Source organism: Vulpes lagopus, chromosome 12, assembly GCF_018345385.1.
Source record: "Vulpes lagopus strain Blue_001 chromosome 12, ASM1834538v1, whole genome shotgun sequence".
NCBI lineage: Eukaryota > Metazoa > Chordata > Mammalia > Carnivora > Canidae > Vulpes > Vulpes lagopus.
Genome location: NC_054835.1, coordinates 24,702,992 through 24,725,773, shown reverse-complemented (window position 1 = coordinate 24,725,773; position 22,782 = coordinate 24,702,992). Strand labels below are relative to the sequence as shown.

At 50.9% G+C, this 22,782-nt stretch overlaps 1 protein-coding gene across 9 annotated transcripts; it reads right to left on the bottom strand.

Moving 5' to 3' along the window:
- Nucleotides 1-424: 424 nt before the first annotated feature.
- On the bottom strand, nt 425-22,722 carry LOC121473810 (U6 snRNA-associated Sm-like protein LSm5). Of its 9 annotated transcripts, none has more exons than XM_041726547.1 (5): nt 22,634-22,722; nt 15,453-15,509; nt 14,028-15,235; nt 13,213-13,914; nt 425-996 (listed from the first exon to the last, which is right to left on the bottom strand). In XM_041726547.1, exon 5 carries the CDS (start codon nt 913-915, stop codon nt 640-642), a length of 276 nt encoding a protein of 91 aa, XP_041582481.1. In that variant the 5' UTR covers nt 916-996; nt 13,213-13,914; nt 14,028-15,235; nt 15,453-15,509; nt 22,634-22,722; the 3' UTR covers nt 425-639. The 9 variants fall into 9 exon arrangements, 7 of the variants coding, with proteins under 7 accessions (XP_041582481.1, XP_041582483.1, XP_041582479.1 ...); XM_041726549.1 differs by lacking the exon at nt 22,634-22,722 and having other exon boundaries at nt 14,028-14,126; nt 14,878-14,951; nt 15,108-18,527; XM_041726545.1 differs by having other exon boundaries at nt 14,028-15,509; nt 22,634-22,718.
- Between the last annotated feature and the right edge of the window lie 60 nt (nt 22,723-22,782).

Here is a 22,782-nt window from a genome sequence, read left to right as displayed (position 1 = left end):
TAGCGGTTCAACAATTCTATGTATTACACTATACTCACCACAATAACGTGTAGTCACCATAAGTTATGACAATATTATCAACTATATTCCCTATGCTGTACTTTTCACCTCCAAGACTTACTTATTTTATAAGTGGAAGTTTGCTTGTTTTTAATAGGAGTTAATGGAACCTGAGTTCAGTGGAAAAATCTCATTTCAAGGCATCAGAGTTTAAACTGAATTTTGTAAGTAATTATTTCAGGGTTTTTAAATACAACTATTCAAAATCAAAGTTCGTTCTTTTGTTTGGAACAATTTTTGTTTGAGAATCAAATCATCATGTAAATGAGGAAACAAATGGGGATAAAATTATAGGAAAGCAAGTGACAAAATAGCTACAAACTTTGTTACACTGGTTATTGCAATACAAAAAATAAAATGACAGTTAACCAAAAACATTTTTATTTTGTCTTCAGAGAACAACTGTTCTTCTTTTTCCAAAATAATAATGATTAACTTACAAAAATGGGCATTTACAATGCATCTTCAAAACATTTCCCTTTAACGGGAAACCTAGCTTTACAGAATCCAAACATTAAAAGGCTTAAAAAAAATCGATTTTGTTGTCATTATAGGACAAAAGAGAGTAGGGAAATCCATTCATACTTCAGGACCTTCTCCTCCAGGAACTAGCATTGTTATATTATTTCCATTTAGCAAAATTTGATCTAATTTAGTGATCCTTCTTCCTTCTGGTGTGATTTCAAGCTCAGTGACATCCTCCAGTACCATATTGACAAAGTCATCAAATCCCAAAAGTGTGCCAACAATTTCTTTATCACTCTTCATCACAATGTGAATTCTTGATCCTATACATTTGTCCACGAGCTCTAGAGGCAGCAGCTGCGATGGGTTAGTGGTAGCGTTGGCCGCCATGGCTACGCCGGAAGTGAGGATGAAAGTTTTAAATGATTTCTTTCATTTTTAAAGTCTGGAACACTTATACTTTTGAAGTTACTAGAGCAAAAACAACATAGGCTTTTAGAGATAGATATTCATGTTACGTGTGTGCATTTGACATATAAAACATATTTTCATATATATGTGTGTGTGTGTGTGTGTGTGTGTGTGTGTAAGTACACACACACACACCATACAAATGCTTTCTCTGTGGTGGTTGAAATTAAAGATGGCTTTGTTTTATGTGTTCATTCATTTATTCAACGTACTTTTTTCATCCCATATATTATTTAACTCACTAGCAGCTCTTTTAGTGCCCATGAAGTGCCACAGTGAACAAGCCAGACTCAAACCCTGCTTTCAAGGAACTTATGACTGGTCAATGAAGATGGACGTCGGACAGGATGCAATCAGGTGAATATTGCAGAAAAGGAAAGGCAGGGCCTTGGAAGCCTATCACAGAAAGGGTAATCTTGGATGCAGGGGGAGTCTGCAGTAAACATTTAATTTTTTGTAATTGGTCTAAAGATAATTTATATAGATATTTTAATGAATCCAGAGTCCCATAGCTAGTTTGTAACAGAACTAAGAGTAGACAGAAAAGCCTTCTGGTTCCCAGGCAAATGATTTATTTTTTAAGATTTATTTATTTATTTATTAGAGACAAAGAGAGAGGCAGAGGGAGAAGCAGGCTACATGCAGGGAGCCCAACGTGGGACTCGATCCCGGGTCTCCAGGATCACACCCCAGGCTGCAGGCGGCCCTAAACCGCTGCGCCACCAGGGCTGCCCAAATGATTTTTTTAAAAATCTGATACCAATACTCTGGATAATTGGAACAGCATCCCAGTCTTGAGTGAAAAACATCCTAAGATGGGCAAAGGATATGTCTGACAGAGACAGTCCCACCATCTATGCATCTGTCAGACCACGGAGGTATCCCCATTCACTATCAGTGCCAGATAGAGGAGGTCAATATCCACATATCTTTGTCAGATGGAGGAGTGTGTGCGTATGCATGCGCTCACATGTACACACATCAAACAGGGCTCAGGCTGACGGGTGTCTCACTCTCCACCATCTTTGAAGGAAGATGGTCTCAGCATCCTCTCTGCTTGGTCTCAGCAGCCTCTCTGCTAGGCTGAACTCCAGTGTGCCTTTCCAACCCATACTGGGAGCCAGGCCCAGAGGAGAACCTCCCAAAAGTCAGACTCTCTCACTCCCTGACAAGTAAGTGCTAACCTCGCAGCCCTAACCCCAACACACCCCTCTGCCCTGGGGCAGGAGAGGGCAGGGTGCCATCCTCCAAGCACCCACCTTGGGTGAGGGCTACCCCCTATCTGGAGAGGTCTCCAAAAGGGTTGTCCTTTCCCTGCCCAGACTTCACATATTGTATTTTGTGCTGACTTCAGGCAACCAAGAGAGGAGGACACAGAGTTGTACTTTCCAAGTAACTGGAAACCCTTAATCAATGTTAATTGGTTCTAATTAGCATATGTTAATTAATGATATTTACTACAAATTAAAGGTATGAGTATTCCCAGAGGGTTTCCTGTTCATCCAATTAGTGCCAATTAGTTGCAATTAACACGTGTAAATGAGATTCCATTGAACCCAAAACAAACAGCACAGAATCTCTCAGATTCCCTTTTGTACCTTTTCCATCAGCCAGGGAGCTGGGGGTGGAGGGTGAGAAGTGAGGGCGAGAGTGGGGAGAGAAATCCTGAGGCTGACCTGGAGTGAGATGCTGACTCTCTGCACACTAGGGAAGAGAGAAGGAAGAGCCAAGCAAGTTGATGAACAAACCTGGCTGTCCCGAGGGTGGCCTCCCAAGGCATTGGTTATGCTCCCGAGGGCCATGAGCGATGCCATGGGCATCCTGGCCCCTGCCAGGACCTAACCTAGTGCACAGCCTATAGTAGGTGCTCAGTAAAAATTGGCTAAATGAAAGGTTGGTGCCTTTGCATCAAGGGCTGATATCTTTAGTCATAAAATTAAAGGATGGATTGATTAGGAAAATGTGTGGAGTTCTCTTCTCCATAAGGTCTTCCCAGGGGTTCTGCCTAGGAGCAAGATATTATTTCCCTATGTGATATCAATTGAGTATAATCTGCACGTGTCTGCAGAGATATTACTCTACCACTAATGTTGCCATTTCCCCATTTTATTTCCTTTCCCCTTTACCACTGAGGCCCCAACCTCTGGCATGGTGGTAACTGGATATAAAAACAGCCAGATGGGCAGCCCGGGTGGCTCAGCGGTTTAGCGCGGCCTTCGGCCCAGGGCCTGATCCTGGAGACCTGGGATGGAGTCCCACGTTGGGCTCCTGCATGGAGTCTGCCTATGTCTCTGCCTCTCTCTCTCTCTCTCTCTGTCTCTCATGAATAAATAAATAAATAAATAAATAAATAAATAAATAAATGATCTTTAAAAAAAAACAGCCAGAAGGGGCTCCCATGAACAAGGAAATGCCGCCCCAAATTCCTTACCACACAGAGCCTTCTGTAAAACTGTGAGGTAAGATAAAGCCCCCAGTAAGCTGTTTATTGCTAACTCGCTTTTCCTACACCAAACCTCCCCTTAAAGTTGACATTCATCATTTAAAAATATTTATTAGTCACTGTGTACTGGGCACTACTCCAGGGGCTGGGGATACAGCAGTGAACAAATCATCTACAAATCCCTGCACTCGTGAAGCCATCATCATCCTGCCACTTAGGATTTTGATGGATCCAAGGTCAGACACACTTGGGTTCGTATCCCAGTTCTGCCTCTCAGCAGCTGGGGAGAGGGGAGGGCTGGTAGTTCATTATCTGTGCCTCAGTTTATTTCTCTGTAATATGGGTATATTGCCTATTGCCTATCTTACAGCCATATTATTAGGAAATTAAACTTTCTCCCTTGTCCCATCTTGGTGGGGTGGGAGCAGAATTTGGAGTTAAGTCACAAGGAAGGTAGGAAAGAGGGAAGCAAAACTCAAATCAAAGTCTGATTAAGTTATCTCTACATCTGGATCTCTACATCCAGGCTGGCCACGAAGTCCCTCCTACTTGTGTAGCACCTCACAGCTTACAGCCAGGCTCCCACTAATCACCCCAGGGCAGGGAAGAAATGGGTTCAGAGAGGGGAAGTGCTTCCTGGATTGTATGCAGCTGCTGAGGCTGGAGCCCAGATCCTTGGCAGTGGTACAGTGAGGTGAGTTCTCCACTTTCAAGGACAAGAACGTTGCCACCAACCTGGACTTCTGGGAGCCCCGGACACTGGGATGAAGCAAAGGGACACAGGCAAAGTGTCTGCTTTTTATCCCACTAATACATCTTGAGAAATGATATCTCTCTAGAGCCAAAGTTCCTGCGATGAGACACTACATGGCCACTTTGGGTGGGGGGGTTGTCGGGGGGGAGAAAACCCTCTGCTCCAGGAATGTAACAACAGAAAATAATTAAGGTCTAATAAGGTCAGTGTTCCACCTTAACACCTTTTCAGTTCCAGTTAAAACCTCTACTAATTTGCCAAGAAAAACCAGCCTCACTGGGGTCTTATTATTTGAATCACGTCCTGTCTCTTAATTTAAACGAGAGACTCACATAAGGATTTTTTTTATTTTAAATTACAATGCCGACTTCTTCCAGTTGATTACGGTATATGACTCTCTGTTGGAAGGCCATTATTTTTTGCTATGATTTACAAAGCATTTAAAGTGAAATCAATGTAATAAATATTGAAGTATTGTAATAGATAATTCCATATATTTAACCAGAGACACAGCACAGCCCTGGTCTGGGCAGCTGAGAGAGGAGCAGAGGGAAAAAATGGGATGGGAGAGTGCCATGGTATTAACATGAAGGGTGACGTCTCTGCTTTTCTCCTGGATTCATTTGGCAGGATTCACTGAGCGCCCCCTAAGTTCCTGTACACTGGACGTGGGACTCTGGGGTGTTGTGAGGTGAGAACCATGTCCTCTGGGTGCCACAGACTCTGGATAAACCCCCCTGCAATGGAGAGGACCAGAAGTAGAGGCCACCAGAACCTATGTGAGGAATTCTGTGGTGGGAAGGGAGTTCTTCTCCCTTTCCTTCCCCATCCTGGTCCCTGTCTGGGTTGAGCTATCTCTAGATCTCTGGCTGCAGAGAACAAAACAACCCAGCGTTCACAGCCCTGAAAACTCATGATGGGGGAGAGTTGTGAAAGGGGAGATAGCGCACCCGTGTGACCTCGTGCTCACCTCCTGGTACAGACCCTACAACAAGGAGATGTCCATGCTCCAGGCTCTGCAGATAGAGGAAGTCAGGTTAGTAGGTTCCTGCTCCCATCTCTCCAGGGACCCAAGCTGGAGCACAGCACCCACAATCAGGCCAAGACAACTTCTCCAATTGGGGCTCATTTTACCCAGGGACAGGAGCCTTGGTGTCTCTTAAAGGCAAGCTTTAAGCTGTCCTCCTACCTGCCCTCCCCAGTGGCTAAAAGTGCCCAGAAGCAGGTTCCTTTCCTGCTGCTCCATGCCCCATGGAGAACCCCCTGTTTGTTTCCATCTCTGGAGGTTACATATGGGTCACACATCTGCTCCTAATAGGGCTCTGCTCCTGGGCTCCTGGCCTGATTCAGAAACTCACACTCACCCGTGAGGCAAGCACACATGGGGCACTAGCCTATGAGTTGGTTCCCATTATACACACCTCGAGTGCAGGCAATACACTCTGTCCGCAGAGCCGTTCGAGTGCCATGGAGGTCTTAATAGAGATTTTGTGGTCTGTATGCTGCAGGCTAGCGATGGAGCACGGGTAGTGCTCGCACAGATACCTACTCACACATTTAGCAGATCTCAGAGGAGAAAGATGTATTGTCCCTTGCCTTCCCACCCCAAGCCTGAACCCAAGCCCCAAGTCCCTAGCTCTGAACATTTTCCATCATAAATCCCAGGAGGGGACATGCAGAGGGAAAGGGAGCAGAGAGAAGAGATTTACAGCAAACTTGCTTCCTGACACCTCTTTGGCCCATCCCATAAAATAACAATATCACCAGATAAATCACACAGAGTCTCAGGGGACCTTACCCTTGTCCTTATGGGGTCTTTGGTGGGAGTCAGTGGGTCACGGTCAGAGGATTCCACCCAGCTGGGTTCTCCCTGACAATATCAGTCCTACATGGCAGGATGGGGGTTGACTTAGATCTAATCCCTGGAGTATGGGGTGGGGGTAGAAAATAGGATGAAGCTGGACAGCACTGGCTATCATCATCCAAGAGAGAGCATGCATAAGCAAATCTCAGCTCATATTCCTAGCTGTGTGACTTTGGGTAAATTACTTAACATCTCTGTGCCTTGGCTTATGTCTCTGTAAACACAGGTCATAGAATAGCCCCCAGGCAGGATATATGTGAAGATTTATTGAGAATAGGTGTACCTGGGTGGCTCAGTGGTTGAGTGTCTGCCTTTGGCTCAGGTCATGATCCCAGGGTCCTGGGATTGAGTCCTACATCGGGCTCCCTGTGGGGAGCCTGCTTCTCCTTCTGCCTATGTCTCTGCCTCTCTCTGTGTGTCTCTCATGAATAAATAAAATCTTTTTTTATTAAAAAAAAGGATTTATTGAGAATAATATATGTCAAAGTTCCCAGCATATCCTCAGAATGTGGTTAACTATTGTAATCACAAATGTTTTCCCTCCCCTAGGATAGAAAACTCTGTGGCAGTGTTCCCAGTGGAGGGGACGGGATGTTGGCCCTCTACAGAGAGACATCAGGCAGCCCTGCTCCTCGTTGGCTGTTGATTCCCTGTTCACCTGTGATCCTAGGAAGGCAGGCCTCCCTGTGAACTCGCTACGTGTCCGTGAGCAAGGCTCTTCTCCTCCCTAGACCTCAGTTCCCCATCTGTAAAGCAAAGGGGTGGAAAATCTGGGTCTTTAAGGCCCTGTCCATCATCACATCATAAAACCCAACAATTAGGACCAATTCCCAATGGGCACCGTAACCAAAGAGGAGCAGGCAAAAGCTGTAGCCTCGAGGCCAGCTGAGGCAGCGCGGGCAGGTGGGCCGGGAAGAAGCAGTCACCATCCTGGGAAGGAACTGATGGGCTCCACCTGGCTGGTCTTCACAGCCCCGACCACTGCAAGCTAGAGACCCCCTGATTACAGCCCAGGGTACCTGTCCAATCCTGGATCCCAAAGCCTCCCAGGGCTTCCCCTCAGCCAGAGGGAGGGCAGCCTTCCCAGAGGTGGGGGGGGGGGGGCCCTCCAGCCTCATCCCATACACTTGGAGAGACCTGGGCCTCCCTGCAGCAGATGCAGCGCCCCCTCCACCTTGCCTCCCCCAACCCCCAGCCCTGAAGCATCTCCTAGGAGTCCTTCCCAATCCTCTGGCCCAGCCCTCCCTCCTCCTTTCCTTCTTCTCCTTTCTCCTTCCCCACAGACTTCCCTTTTCCTCTCCAGTGCTGCTTCTTGGTTTTCTTTTTCCTTCTTTTTCCCCTCTCTCCACACACACATTTCTTCTGCTCTCTTCCTCCTCCTGGTTCTCCTCCTGCCTACTCCTTCCCTCCTTCCTTTTCTTCCCTTCTAGGTCTCATTCCTGGAACCGAGGTGCTGCTATCTTGAGGGGGGCTGGGGGGGCTGGGAGGAGGCATGCTCTGGCCTGACCGCTCCCCCCCACCCACCCCCAAGGTCTCTCCAGCCACAGGAGGATCAGGAGTTCACCCGCAGGGCAGCTGTCAGCAGTTCCAGAGAAGGATGAGTGAAAGTGTAGGGGGTGGGGAGGCGAAGGTGCTGGGGAGGGAGCCGTCTTCAAATAAAAATGAAAGGAACACACTGGATGAAATAATGGGGCTATTTAATAAGAAGCCCTGCCCAAGGCACCTCTGCCCCAGGACCTAGCCCTGAAGTTTGCCTCAGCATGGAATCCCATCAGTGTCCCTGATCCTTCGGAGAGGTCAGAGAGCAGGAGACGCCCCCACCTCCACCACCACACACATGTCCTGCCCCCTCCCGGCCTTCCCCATCTTCCACTGAGGGTCAGCTGGGAGGGGGACCCCTGGCAAAAGCTGGCAGGCCTTTTAGGAGGCTTTTGTGAGGGAGGGGGCTGAGGTGGGGGAGAAGGGGATTTTCCATTGTCCAAGCAACTGGATTACAGTCAGGGGGTCAGGGAAGAACTTGCCACTTAAGCTGCTTCATCCCAGCCCAGCTTCTGCCCTGGCTTTCAGCCTCTCATTCTCAGCAGAGATTTTAGCCAGCCTAGCCTAGCCAAAAAAGGTGTCTTTTTTGTGGTCTGAGTCAGCCTTGATGGCAAAACCAAGTCTCATTTCCTCCTACCATCCCCACTCCAGAGCTGGGACACCGCAGAGGAGTTCAAAAGGGACCAGCTTGCCACCACCTCCACCAACCCTCACCTTCCACAAAGACCTCAGGTCTGGAGATGGATTGGGAGGGTGTGGCTCAGAGAGGTGAAGCAACTTACTCTGACTCACACAGCAAATAAAGGGTAACCAAGACGGTTTCCTGATGATGGCAAGATTTATGGGAGCAAGTTCTCTGCAAAGTGAGCCAGGTCTATGCCGGGGACTGGAAGGAGCCCTAGATTCTGATCTTATTAGAAGGAGGTTTGCTCCTGAGCTTTCCTGAGCCCCACTATGAGCTTTAGAGGGAAGGAAGCCCTGCTCCCTTTGGTCACTCAAGACCAGACCAAAGCGTGTGGTGGAGCGGAGAGGAGGTGGGAAGGAGATTAGGTTTAAAGAGTCCAAAGTCTTAAGGTCTAGTCCCAGCCTTGCCACTAACTTGCTGTGTGACCCTGGGCAAACCACCTCCTCTCTCTGAGCTTCAGTTTATCTTATCTACAAAATGGAGATGACATCTCTTTCAGAATTGTTTTGAAGGTACTGGAAGAGCATTGGGCTTAGCACCTGGTATCTACTAGCTGCTCCAAATAATGGTGGAAACAGAATTTTATTTCCTTTACCCAGAGCTGTGCCCACTCCCAGAACAAGAGGTTCCACTACACATTCAAGCAACTGGTTCTTCCCACTGGGAGGGCAAATCCATCATGTTCAACAACTATTGCCCCACCCCGTGTAAGGTTATTGGGGGGTCATGCCTCCACACTGTGTGTCCACTTTCTAGAAAAAGGCCCAAAGCTCCCCACCCTAGCTCCATGTGGCACCTAGAGGCCTCTTGCTGACAGAGGGTCATCTCTGACCTTCCTAATGACCTATGTTCCTTCCAGCCAGAAAATTCTATGATCCTGTGACCCCTAAAGGCCCTGTCCTGCTAATGGTTTTATGATCTTCCCTAGGCATCCTTTCTGTGCCCTCCCTAACCCCCATTCCCCTTTCAGTAGGTCCTAGTCAAAATAAACAACATTTATGACCAGAGCAGGATTCAAGGTCTGCATTGCAAACAAATGTGGAGAGCCCTTTGAAGGTGCCTGGGGAATCCATCACATCCTGGGGTGTGATGCTCCACAGGCCCAAGGGGAGGTAGGCCCTGGGAAGGGGCGCAAGCGTGGGAAGCTGGGCTCTGGAGATTTAGAGTCCGAGAATCTTGTGCGGTGTCTCAGGCTCTCTCCTTAGGAACAGGCTTGCCCTCTGTGCAGGGGAAGACAGAAGAAAAGAGGAAGGGTCGCAAGGCCCCAAGGTATCAGCTGTGATCAGCCACTTTTGGTGCCTGATGTGCCTCCTCCCTGGGGGCGGAGACCTCACTTGCCATGTCATCAAGGGGGATGGGGACAAAATGAAAGAGGGGAGAAATAGGCAAATGGAGAAAGAGCATGCGGGGTTGGGAGACAGAGAACTGAAACCACAGAGGCCTCAGGCCCCGACACGACCGCCCAGTGCCCACCTGGATGGTGGGGCCGTAGCCACAGTGGAGCAACTTCCCTAAAGAAAACTAGTCTGGGGATCCCTGGGTGGCGCAGCGGTTTAGCGCCTGCCTTTGGCCCAGGGCGCGATCCTGGAGACCCGGGATCAAATCCCACATCGGGCTCCCGGTGCATGGAGCCTGCTTCTCCCTCTGCCTATGTCTCTGCCTCTCTCTCTCACTGTGTGCCTATCATAAAATAAAAAAAATAAAGTTGAAAAAAAAAATTTAAAAAAAGAAAACTAGTCTGAACGCCTTCGGGAGAAAAGTCACCCACCCTGACCTGTCTTGTCAGCCGGCCAATGGAGCTGGGGAGAGAGAGAGAACTGGACAGTGCTGAGTTTCCCCAGGAGTGGTAGGCGGTAAACATCAGCTTGGTGAGTGATAGCATGGAGGCCAAAGTGGAGGCCTTCCATCTAGAATGAACCCTTTCTCTACTATCCCCCGGATGAAAGGCAGAACCCCTGCCCCTACTCTCATCAGCATCCCCAACAGAGAAAGGGCCCACAGCCCCCTACCCCCACCCCCAGCTTTGCCTTCCACCTGCCACATGGAAGAGGAGCCTCAGCTGGGCTCAGCCTCCTCTGGCAGGTGGCAGGTGCGGGGTTACAAGCAGATTTGTTTTCAAGGGGGACTGGCTCTGTCTGGGGAATGGTTGCTGGAGAATATTAAGGTAGGATTCCCCAAGGCCCAAGTCTGAGAGCAGCTTTCTAGGACACGCAGCTCAAGGCTTTCTGCAGCCACCTCACCAGCCTCCAGAACTGGGGCATGGGCCGAGGGGCTGCTGTTCCCTGACTCAGAGCTGGGGGAGGGAGAAAACATTCCCTCCCGGGGCTTGTGCCTTATCATGTACCCTACTAAAAATACTCTGCTACCCGACAGGTTGGATGGGGAGCTAGACATAAAATATGGGCAGGTAGCAAGGTATCTATCACAGTTATCGGGCACCTGCTTATAGCATTTGCATATATGGCATATAATTAATGTTTGATGAGTGAGAGTCTGAGAGATGGGGAATTGGAACAAAGAAGGAAACAAAGAGACAAGTGGAAATGCAGGGAAGAGTTTTTCCAGGATAAATATAGTTTGTTCAAAAATTATCCTCTTCTGGGGCACATGGATGGCTCAGTGGTTGAGTGCCTTTGGCTCGGGTTGTGATCCCGGGGTCCTGGGATTGAGTCCCACAATGGGCTCTTCCCAGGGAGCCTGCTTCTCCCTCTGCCTGTGTCTCTGCCTCTCTCTCTGTGTCTCCCATGAATAAATAAATAAAACCTTTAAAAGAAGGGACGCCTGGGTGGCTCAGTGTTGAGCACTGCGTTTGACTGAGGGCGTGATCCTGGGATCTGAGATTGGTCCATGTGGGCCTCCCTGCGGGGAGCCTGCTTCTCCCTCTGCCTCTCTGCCACTCTCTGTTTCTCTCATGAATAAATAAATAAATCTTTAAAAAAAAAAAAAAGAAGCTTAAAAAATTATACTCTTCCTAAACTGAAAGAATGATTTTAATGGCTTCATAATAACTTCTGAAGCAAGTGAATTAGAACTTTCAGCAGAGTGCCCTGGTGCCCAGCATGGTGCTTTATATATAAAAAGTCCTTCAAAGCACAGTTTTAGGGCTAGAAGGGCCTTGCAGAGTATCTAGGCCAGTGGGTCTCAACATTGGTTGAATATAGAATCACCTCGAGTGTTTTTAAAAAAATAAGATGCTGGGCACCCACCTCCAGAGAGTCTGATCTAATTGGTCTGGGATGGAGCCCAGGTGTCTGTATTTTTTAAAAAGCTCCCCAGATGATTCTACTGTGTAACCAGGGCCGAGAACCACTGGTCTGGGCCAATACTTCACTTTACAGAGGCAGAAAGTGAGACCCAGAGAGGAGGTTACCTAGGCTCACAAAGATAAGTGACAGCAGAAACAGGACCACAGAAGCCTCTCAGGTATTCTGATCTTAAATGAGCAAATAATGGATTGATCTTCTTTTGGAAGCATCCCTATCTGTGGAGACCAGCTTCCCAACAGTCCCATCCCCCACAGTTTCATATTATTTTCATCAGAGGCCAGGCAGGCTGGCATCTTGACCCTGTTCCTTCTGGCCTCCCATTCTAAAGGCCTCAGGGCTCATACAGGGCAAACACCCAATTCAAATACTGTCCACCAGGTCTGGAGCCTCTGAGAATAACAGGGCAGCTGTTATACCATGGCCATATGGAGTGTTGCCAGTGTACACAACAGAGCAGGGGTGTGGGAGTATGTATGTACAAATGTGCACGTGGACATAGATGCACACTTATTCAGGATGCTCCTGCATGTGAACACTCGTGGGAGGACCCTTACGTGTGTGTGTGTGTGTGTGTGTGTGTGTGTATCCACGTGTGGGATGGTCTGCGTTTTCACATCACCATCCGTTTATGCAGCAGTGTGTGAGAACATGTGTATGAACATACCAAAGACTAAAATGCTGGTATATGTGTGTATGTGATTGTGTACAAGTGCCTAAAGCTGGATCTACACTTACAGAATCGGCCTTTACATTTACCAGTGAAGGCCCACTGTGACAGTATGTATGTGGCTAGCTGCCCATGTGGACTTGTGCAACTGGCAATCCGTGTGAGCAGGGTGCAAGTTTATGTGGAGAGAGAAGAGGTTTTCGCTGCTTCTATCACATTTTTTCTAAGTAATCATTGGGAAATATATGTGTTGGAAAACTCTATCTTTCATGCTTAAATATATCTCGGCATATATAAATGAAACATGATATTGTGCCAGCTGAGATGCTACACATTAACATTGTTTATCATTGATAGAATTAAATAACCCATGCAAGCCCCAGTAGCATTTCTTACAATTTTATTTAACACTGTTACGGCCAAGTGACATTTGGCAAATGCCGACCTATACACTGTAGATTACTGCAACCAATGCATAATTTGCAGGCTATCATATACAACACACAGAGGAGCGTCCCCTAACATTCCGACTGTCCCCATCTTTCTTTGAGCTCAACTTATTCCCCTTCTTTCCCCAAACCTGATTAAGACCCATCCCTTCACACTTCCCTAGGAGGTCTCTGCATTTGCAGTAAAGATAGATAAAGTGGATGGTGAGGATTTGGGGTAGAAGAAGAGATAACACTCTCAGACCAGGTCTCTGGAATGTTTCTGCCCCTCCCCTGTCTGTCAGAGGCAAGCCCAAGCCCCAGAATGTGTTAAAACAGGGAGCCCAAAGGAAGTGTTTTTATAGGTTCTACAAACCCTTGGGGTTGACTGACAAAGTTATTCACTCAGAATGAGTAAAAAGAGCATTGAACTTATCAAATTAGTAGTAAATCCTTCATTAGAAGAGTCACAGAAATGGTTCCCTGCTTCTTCTTGACGGGGAAGCTGTACGGTCCCATCAGCCCAAATGAAAACAAGCTTGAGAGTAGTTACGGGCCTGCCAAACTCACCTTTCAAAATGTGTGCCAACCCATGGCCCAGGCTGTTGGCTAACTAATGGATGGCTGGAGGGAAAAGAAAACTCGAGAGCTGGGAAGTCCCAACTGGAACATGAGCAAAGAAAATGGCAAAATCACAAATGAGACTCATATGGGCCGAAAATGTACCTTACCAGTCACTAAGCAGTGAAAAGAGGTTGCATTTACTTCCTAAAGATTACAAAGAAATGGAATTTATGGGTCTTTCTACAACTTGTGAAGGACTTCTTAATCTCCCAGGAACCAGGGCCAAGATACCACATGGAACCTCAAACCCCTGCTCTGCAGGATCTCTGTTTACTATCCCTGGGCTTCCTTTTGGCGTGGCAGTAACCAAGATGGAGCCAAGAAACTCCTTACACCTGCCTTCCTCTGTTCTGGGTTTCTCTAACTTTTCCCCTAGTGAGATCCCCAAGGCCTATAAGGTAAAGATAGCCAAAAGTAGTTTGAACAGCAATTCACCCAGCTCCATTCCCCAAATCCTCTGCCACCCACAATGAAGCAGTCATCAGAACTATCTTTCCAGATAGCCCCCAGCCCCTCTCCACCAGCAGGGATACCAGCCAACCTGCTTGGGGGACGGCTGAAAGCCAGAACCAAAAATGTACTGGATCATCTTCACACCGCTGAAGTCAGGAAGCTGGCTCTCTGGAGCCTGGTGCCGTGGGCTGCCTCCTGAGTAAATACAGAAAAACAAGTTTCCTAATGTTTGGATTTAGAAGTAGGAATGGTAAGAAGCACCCATCAATGCATGTGCCTCTCCCCAACACACGCACACGCACACTCACCCTGCCCATGCAGACAAATCATGAATCATCTCTGTGGCTGAACATTTTAGCGTTCAACAATATTCTTGGAGTCCCGAGGTTTTCAGGCAAATCCCAGATCTGTGCACAAGGACACTGCATAAATCCCTCCCCTTATGAAAGGGCAGTCTGAGCAGATGGGACCAGTCTTAAGTAAACGGCAGGGCCCTCCCTTCGTCCACCTCAGGAGGAGCGGCAGGGGACTTGGCCCCACCAGCCTGGAGAGCAGAGAAAGGCAGACGCTGCTCATTCTGGGGCTGATGTTCAGCATCCCCAACTTCTCTCTTGGAGGGAGGCATCCATTTGACAATCCTCCCTCCCCTCCCCCAAGGGGAAATCAGATCTTGAAGTCTGAGTGGAGGAGGCTGCCAGAGACCAAGTGGTAGTTGGAGTTGAGAAAGCAAACCTGAGCCTTAAGAGAGATTAGCAGGGTCCAGGAGGAGGTAAGAGGCCAAAGGGCCCCTTGTACCCCCTTGCCCTCAGCACTGAGAGTGGGGAAAATAACCTCACAGCAACTCCACTTTCTGATTATCTGCTTCATTAATATTTATTAAACACAAGATTTTTTAAAAAGGGAAGAGGAAAGGCCAGATAATTAAACGCTCAGTGGCGGTGGAGGATTCCTCCACTCTGTTCTCTGCCTCGCTCCCCCATCTGCAGCCTAGGCCAAACGTGTGCACTGTGCCATCTACCGCCTCATCCCTACCCACCTCCCCAGGTGTGTCAGGAAGACATGAGGCAGGTGGATGGAGAGAGAGACAGACCCGGGCACCCCAGGTGCTCACCAGGAAATGCATGGACTGTGAAATTACACCAGGGCTGGACAACTTACCACCACACTGGAACCCTTGGGATACTGAAATAATTAACTTGCTAATCAGCTACACCTTGCTTTTTCCTTTCTTCCTGGAAAAAACAATCGCAGATCGCCCTCGCATCAGGTTCCTATGTCAGTCACTTGGAGACAAATGGTGCTTTAGAAGAAATATACTCTCTCCCTCCATGTAGACTGCAATGGGTCATACAGAGTCAGGCCTCCTCCCCTTCCCCACCCCTACGCACCAGGCCTGGGGGGCACACAGAGACAGAATGTTTCTGGAGATGCAGGGTTTTTTCTGTCCACGCCACAGAGCTTTTCCATCTCCGCTAAGCTCTCTCGCTTTCAGCCCTCTTTAGCCTGCTTGCTGGCGCTAAACAGCCAAGATCCATGTGGAGAAAAGAGGATTGATTAGAATCATAATAATAATCCCTGGCATTCGTCCGGCTTTAGCGTTTACAAAATGTTTTCACACATTATCTCATTCGGTTGAAGCTGGAAGGGACCTTAGCAATCACTTAACCTAATACAGATGGAGAAACTGAGGCCCAAAAAGGTTAATGACTTCCCCAGAGGCCACAGCTAAGTACCGTGTGGCTGGGTCCTCCGTGTTCATTGTCTAGAGATCCAGTGCCGCCTCTCATCCCCTGGAAAGAGGAAAAGAGCAAAATCACCTTTTTGTTCCACAGTGGTTATAGAGCAAGAACTCAAAAAACTGGAAGAGTAGGACCTGCGAATGAACAGAATTCTTGAAACTCTTGGAAGAAATGATGTGGAGGTGGGGGTTGGGAGTAGGGAGACTAGTCCAAGTCTTGAAAGGCACATGTCATTTAACCCACTTCCCTCTCTCTTTGTCCCCTCATCTTCTGCTTCTCTCTGGGTTCAAAAATAGGGATATTATACAGTTTGGGATCTGAGGCTTCATTCACTCTGTAGGTCCCAGGGGGAAGTGAGAGGTGGGGCACATTTCTTGGAATCCAATCTAGCACCTCTACTCCCAAGATTCCCAGCATGACTGGCTCACATGTGCATATGTGTGTCCACCCAAGACATTGGATTTAGCGGTGAAAAACAGGCATCTTGATCCTTTCACAGATCAGATGATTTGCAAATTAATAGCTCTTTCCCCCCAAGGCTCTGAGGAGGTGAAAAAAGATTTCTGGTGAAGAAAGGGAAGAAAAAGGTGAAAAAATACAAAACGGAGCAAAAGAAGCACAATGATAGTGGATTCTGTAGGAAAACACTTCCCTGCCAAGGTGCGCGTGTATTTGGATGCGGGTCTCTGTTTTTCCAACCTGGCCACCTTGCCTCTTGTTGCCCCAGCCTGTCAGAAGGGAAGCGGCTCCTTTGTGTGTTCATTTATTTCTAAGCCCAACTCTTTTCCCTCTAAAACTCCTTCTTCTCCCTGTTGAGCTGACCATGCTTCTGGATTTATGAAGAGAGATGTTTTAGCAGAAATCCCCCAGAGTGTCCCATCAGCCCTAAATCCCAGGCCCGCTCACCCCCCCAAGACCCCATGACACACAGCATGCCAACACGGCTTCCTCTTGCCTATGCATTAGCCATCCATTGTGGCAACCTGACATCTCTCACACATAAAACCGTAAGAGAGAAATAAAATATCTGTCTCTTGGCGAAAATAAAGCTTTGCCTCCCTCCTGATGTATAGGATATAAAATAAAGCCGCGGCTCCAATAGTGGCTTTTCCTTATGCCGGCAGAGTTGCCTTTGCACACACGGAGACAATGAAGACCGATGGTTTGGGACAAGGCCCAGCCTCCTGGGGCTGCCATCACCCTCTTTTATTAGCACATCTCCCCCCACCACCACCTTTTTTCTTTCTTCTTCACTTTCTTTCCTTTCTGGTTTGGATTTGCCTTTTATATGTCCTTCTCTTTCTCTCCCCCGGAACTTTATTCCTCTTGTTCACTTTCTTTCTATAGCATGACAGAGACAGGGAAAGAAGAGCCAAGTTTCTCACCTTCTCAGACGTGCCTGTGCCTGCCATGTCTTCCGCCTCCCCCTTCCCAGACCCCCAGCTCTCTCAGGACTGCCAGCCCCTATGACGAATTTTGCTGTTACTGCTTGGGGATTTGCTTTGGTCAAAGGTACAAATGTTCCCAAGGGACAATTAAGAATGTGTTTAGTGGGGGGTGGGAGGGAAGTGGATTTTTTTTTTCCTGGGGAGATGCCCTTCCCTGCTCCTTCTCCCTAGGCTAAGCGGTTTATGGACCTCAGCAATTATTTATTTAGCCTCGGAGGAGGGCAACAGAGCAGAGCTGCCACCTCCGAGGGGTGAGAGTTGACATTCACCTCCCAAACGCAAGCCTCAAAGCTATATCAGCAAACCAGTTGTGGGCCTTGGGCCGCTTCTGGCCAGCTCAGCTACCAAGGTGTTGATCCACATCCAACACCCTCTCCTCTGCCTCCTTCCCCAGTCCTGAGAACAGAGGGTGCTGTGGGAGAAAGATGGGCTCCTCCCCATGCTCGCACACAGATAGAAGGGTCCCCCTCACAGTCACTGAGACATGGTCACCTTGCCTGCCTTTCCACACACTTGACACTCTCTCCTACCATGCACAGTATCTATCTTTTTTTTTCTCCTGTCCCTGGAGGCTTCACTTCTGCAAGGTGCACTGCTCTCCTCTGTGCTTCTGTATCCCTCCACCTGTGTCTGAGTGGGTGTTTCTAGAAGCATCTCCCCATGCTTGCCCTGGCCACATCCCTTCCACTGCTCTCCCTCCATCTACCCGTGGCTGCTTCCCAACCCATTCAGAACTTCATGTGCTCCACTAGGGGCTTCAGGACACATCTCAGGCCCTGGGAAGATTAAGTTATGAGTGAAAGAAGGCGGTGCAGGGGCTGGGCTCCTGGGGGAGCAACTTTGGTGTTGCCTGAAAGTAGGTAATGTCCAGCAGAGGGGCAGTGGGGTGGCTTTCAGCCTCTGGGGCTGATGAAAGGCTTCAGTGTATGTGTGGACAGCTCCTGGTTATCCCTAATATGAGGAGATCTTTATTAATGCAAACATGGAGAGGCTGGTGGGGCGGCAACATCTATTGACTTCTGCCACCAAAAGAGTAAGGGGGGCCTAGAGCTGCCAAGTCCAGAAAGGACTCAGTTCCAGTCCCAAACCTGGTTAGCTTTCGGGGTCTCATTCTCTCTCTCTCTCTCTCTCTCTCTTCCCCATCTTTGATATCTCTCCAGATATCAGCAGTGACCACGACCATTAGGTAAGGAGAGAGAGTCAATTAGTGAGAGGATTAATTACTCTGAGGCACGAGCCCCGTTTGTCTTCCTTACCGGGTGTGAGTGTGTGTTCAGACAGAGGAACACGGGCACGCACCCAAATACACATTGTTGTCACGCCGTCTTAGACGTTTTATTTATTTGTTGGATTCCTGCCCGGAGCTGCTCGCACGCTTTTCCACGGGCGCTGAGTCGCCCACCAAACGCGCCGCCTCCTTTTCTCCCGCCTAGGAACCGACTGTCACACCCGTGCACCCTCGAGTCCCACCGGATGTCCCCCTAGCCCCTGCAGGGTGCTCGGCCGCGCGCCTTTTATGTTGCCGCATGTCTTTCTGGGTCCCTTTTTCTCTTCCTCCACTCCTCTAATGCATTTCCCCCAGCGCGTCTACCCTTCTTTTATTCCTGCTTACTTTCCCATTATCCTTTTCTTTCCCCTTGGTTTTCTGTCTTTATTCCCTTTCCCTGTCCCTCTCCCCTCACTTCCATCTCTCTCTCTCTCTCTCTCTCTCTCTCTCTCTCTCTCTCTCTCTCTCTCTCCCTCCTGCCTCCTCCACTTACCCTCTCCTTTCCGCGACTACCCGCCACTGGTCTCTGCTCCGCGGCGCTGCCTCGCATCTGAGATCGCCACGCTTGACCTTCCCCCGCCCCTTCCAGGTTCAGGGTACCCCCCCTTCCCTGTCCCCGTGGGAAGCCAGCCTTGTTTACCCAGCCCGAGCGCACACCGTGAAGCCCGGGCCGGATGCTGCCCTTTCCCCCACGCCTCGCTGTCCCCCACCCCCTCCCTTCCCCGCTGGGGCCAAAGTACACAGCGGTGCAAGGTGACAAGCCCCCACCCCAAATTTCTCACCTTCCATAGGGCACGGGCCCAGGGATCCCGGGCCAACCCCCTAACGTGGGTTTCTTCCCCGGGGAATAAGGAGATAAGACAAATCCGCTCCCCCTCCCTAATATGCGGTTCAGGGGAGATCGTGATATAAACTGTAAAGTGGTGCACAAAAGTAGGTCATTTCCAGGAGTGAGTGATGGAGTGAGATTAAGACAACCTGAACCAGGCGCAAAGGCGAGAGAGGAAGACGTAGGATCAGATCCTAGGGCCCGGGGCCAAAGTTTCGTGCGTAGCATCTCCGCCGAGCCTGTGCGGAGTTTGTGCGGCCTCCTGGACCCCTGGAGAAGACCCGCCCGCTCCCTCCGCCCTCTGCCTGCACGGGCGAGGCTGGTTACGGCGGTGCGCGAAGCCGGGCGCTGTGAACCGCCTGGAGTCCGCTCCTCCCCGAGCGCCTTCCGTCACGGCCTCACCGCGCTGTTCTGGGGGGCGGCGGGCTGCCCCGGAGCGCGGTGGGCAAGGAGGGGAGCCGCCAGGGGCGGTCGCCGCTCTCGCATCTACAGCCGCTGATGGTGCCTGGCCGGCTCGGGTCTTTGGGCCACGCGAGCCACACGGGAACGTCAGGGAGCAAAGCGATCTGGGGCTTGGAACCACAGAGATCACCGGAGGAAATCAGACACAGGAGAGGGCACCATCGATCCCCCTCAAAACTGCAGGGTGTCTGGGGAGGGCTAGCAGAAGCCCCTCCGTCCGCCAATTCCCCAGCAGGATCCTGCCTCTGGGGACCCTCAAGACGCTTCTCAGAAGGGAAACTTGTACTGCGAAAGCCGCTTCCTGGCCCCTCCGGGGCCTTTTCCAAGGGAGCCTGGGGATGAGGTGGAGGGGATTCCGCGGGCACCGAGTGAAGGGCCAGAGGCGAAATTGACCCTCACGGCACCCAGCCTAGAGCTCCCGCGCCCTGGGGGCGGTGTGCGGGACTGTGGGTCTGTGTGCCTTGGAGGTCCTTGCCTAGGAAAGCGCTGTGTGCTTCGGGATGCTGGCAGCGAGTGGTGGTGAGGGTGAGAAGGGAAGCTTGGTGCTCTTCGCGGAGCAGCCACTGGTTTAAATGCAGAGCTGAGCTGAGAGCCTTCGGAGGCGGCTAATTTGGAAAGCTGGTTCAGTTTTCTCTCTAGACTGGGCGACCACATATGTTTTAAAACAGAAGCTCAATGGAAATGAAAATAACACATTAATATAGTGTGCTGTCGCCGGGGAGGCCTTAGGTCTGGACTTTAAACGTAGAATCAGGAGCCAAGAGGCGCGCCTAGAGCTGCGCTCCGTATTCCCTGGTAGACGCGGGGGTGAGTTCCCGCAAACCTGTTAACTGAACCGTCTGGACACGGGGATAAGCAGACCCTGATCCCCCAGAGCCCGTGTTCCTTCTCATCCTCAACTCCCCTACCGCGTTGGTCCGAGGTCCCAAGATCACAGCACCCCCAAACGGGTGGAGCAACCCCCTCCTGTCCACCAGAAAGGAGGCAGCAGGCCATGGGTACAAGACGGCCTGGCAGCAGGGTCCAGCTGTCACCCGTAGGTCCCCGCCGACTGCCCTCCACCCCCACCGGCCCCTCTGCTTTGCATGAGAAGGAGCCCAGCTGGGACGGGGGCGGGGGTTGAGCCACTCGGGACTCTGATGGCTTTAGATTCCAGAAAGGGGCGGTTAGGTCGAGGGCGCTAGCAGCAAGAACCAGGACAGCTGGGGGCGGAGGGGGGGCGGAGCGTGGGGACCGCTGGACTGGACCAGCCCCTCCTCGTGGGTCTCACCGAACGCAGCGGGCTGGGGAGGCTCCTCGGCTCCAGGTGGAGGAGATGGGGTCCTCTGAGCCAAGCAGCTCCTAGCACCTCCGCGGGAGCTGGAGAACTGGGTACGGATCAGATGGTTCCTGGGAGTGTTGGGTCGGCAGGAGGAGCCCAAACACCCAGTCCGATCTCCCGAAGCCGGCCTGCAGGGTTGGAGAACCGCCCTCCGCATCTTACTCCAGACCTGAGCCGGGCCCTGAAAGAGGCCGGTGGAGGGGCCTGATGCAAGAGAGATAACCAGCCCCAACACCTCATTCCCGCAGCAGGGAGCCCCAGCCCAGGTGTTTTCGGAGAGGGTGAGAAGATGTTAGAGGGCCCGCGCCTAGAGGTCAGGATGGGCTAAACGCCAAAGAGTGGAACGCTGGACCTCGGCTTTGGCTTCCAATGAAGAGGTGACACCGGAGGCGAGGTGGGGGCTGGTGGTGGCCTCGGGGTTGCAGGGTGGTGCGGGCTGAAGCTTGAAGGCAGGAAAGGGGCATTGGCAGAGCCCCAAAACTCCACTCCCGCAGAGCACAAACCAAATTTCCTGTAGCGGCTTCCCGGGTTCGTTGGAAGAGGGTATTCCGTTTGCAGGGAGCTGGATCCCGGACCAGCTCAGGTTCATTGTGTTTCAATGAAATTGTGTTTCAGCGCGCATTTTCCCCCACTTAGTCTCGGGCCCTTGTGTGAGATGTCAGAGTCCCCCACCGTGAGTGGGATCGAAAGGCCGATTCCAAAATACCAGCTAGACCTGGCCAGCTGCCCATCTTTATTTTCTTCCACACTAGGGCTGAAGGAGACTTCTTAGCACCCTCCCCCAAAAAAACAAACAAAAAAAAAAAAACAAGGAGCAAAAACAGGACTCCCCAGCCCTGCCACCTTCAGACCTCACTAGAAATCCCCGGTTAGCACAGGAATGGTGCTGTCCAGAACGGTATTTGGTATTTGACTGGCGTAAGCCGGGAAACCGGAGTGACTCTTTGAGGCTAAGGTTCTCAGGACCAGGACCTGAGCCCCACGTTTGGAATATCTCCCCCCCCCACCCCGCAGTGGTCCCGAGGTTATACTCCGAATTAGGGAGGTAAAGGCTCCCTGAGGAGTGAACACAGTGGGTGTGGGCAGCAGTGGTCTCGGGAAGCTGTGGCTAGCCGGGAACCTGGAACAGGGGAGGAGAAGCCGGGCCCACCCAGCCCGTGCGCTGCACACCCGAATCCACTGCAGTCTGTCCGTGGAGCCCCAGACGTCTCGGCTTCCCTCTGCCACTACCACCACCCGCCAGCCGCCACGGATGCCCTGCAGTTTCCCGCCTAGTCGTTTGTTTTTGTATGTAAAAGGTGTCTCCGGATCACAGTTTCCGTACAACTTCTCGCCTGGGTTGCAACTCCTCACCCGAGGCGCTTCCCCACCCACTCCTTTCCCCCTCCCCGGCGCCGCGCCTCCGGTCTCCCCCGCCCCCATCAGGAAACCGCCGGAATCAACTTTCCAAGACCGCGCTGCGGGAAACAGACACGCAGGTCTCCGGGAGACCGAGACCCTATGGACTTCGGGTGGACTGGGGGAGAAGGCACGGAGGGATCGGAGAAGGAAGATTCTGTGGCTCTCCCCCACCCTTCCCCACTACCGCAAGAACGCGCGCTGTGCTCGGGACAAACTTTTAGGCCAAGAAAGCACGAAGAAGGGGGCGGGGGAAGCCCAACACCCGCTGAATTGCAAAGTCAAACAGTTCGCCGGGACCGCCGGGGCTCCCGGACCCAGCTGCAACCCGACCTCCGACAAGGTTCCGCCTTGGATTAATCGCACCTTCCAACAGTAGCAGTACTCTGCCCTCCGCCTGCACCTACTCCCGCGCGCTCTCAGTCCTTCCCATCCAAACCGAGGCCTTACCGGAGCAGGAGGGGCTCGGGCACCTCGCTGCCCGCCGCCTGCACCGCGCGGGGCCGGGGATGCGGCCGCCACTGATCCTCTAAACGCGGTCTCCCGGCACTCTCCCCGGCCCGGGGATGCAGAATGGTTTACAGAGGGACCGCGAGCCG

What these genes read in the sequence shown, in the direction of transcription:
- LOC121473810 (XM_041726547.1), bottom strand. Translation starts at nt 915, where the DNA reads ATGGCGGCCAACGCTACCACTAACCCATCGCAGCTGCTGCCTCTAGAG.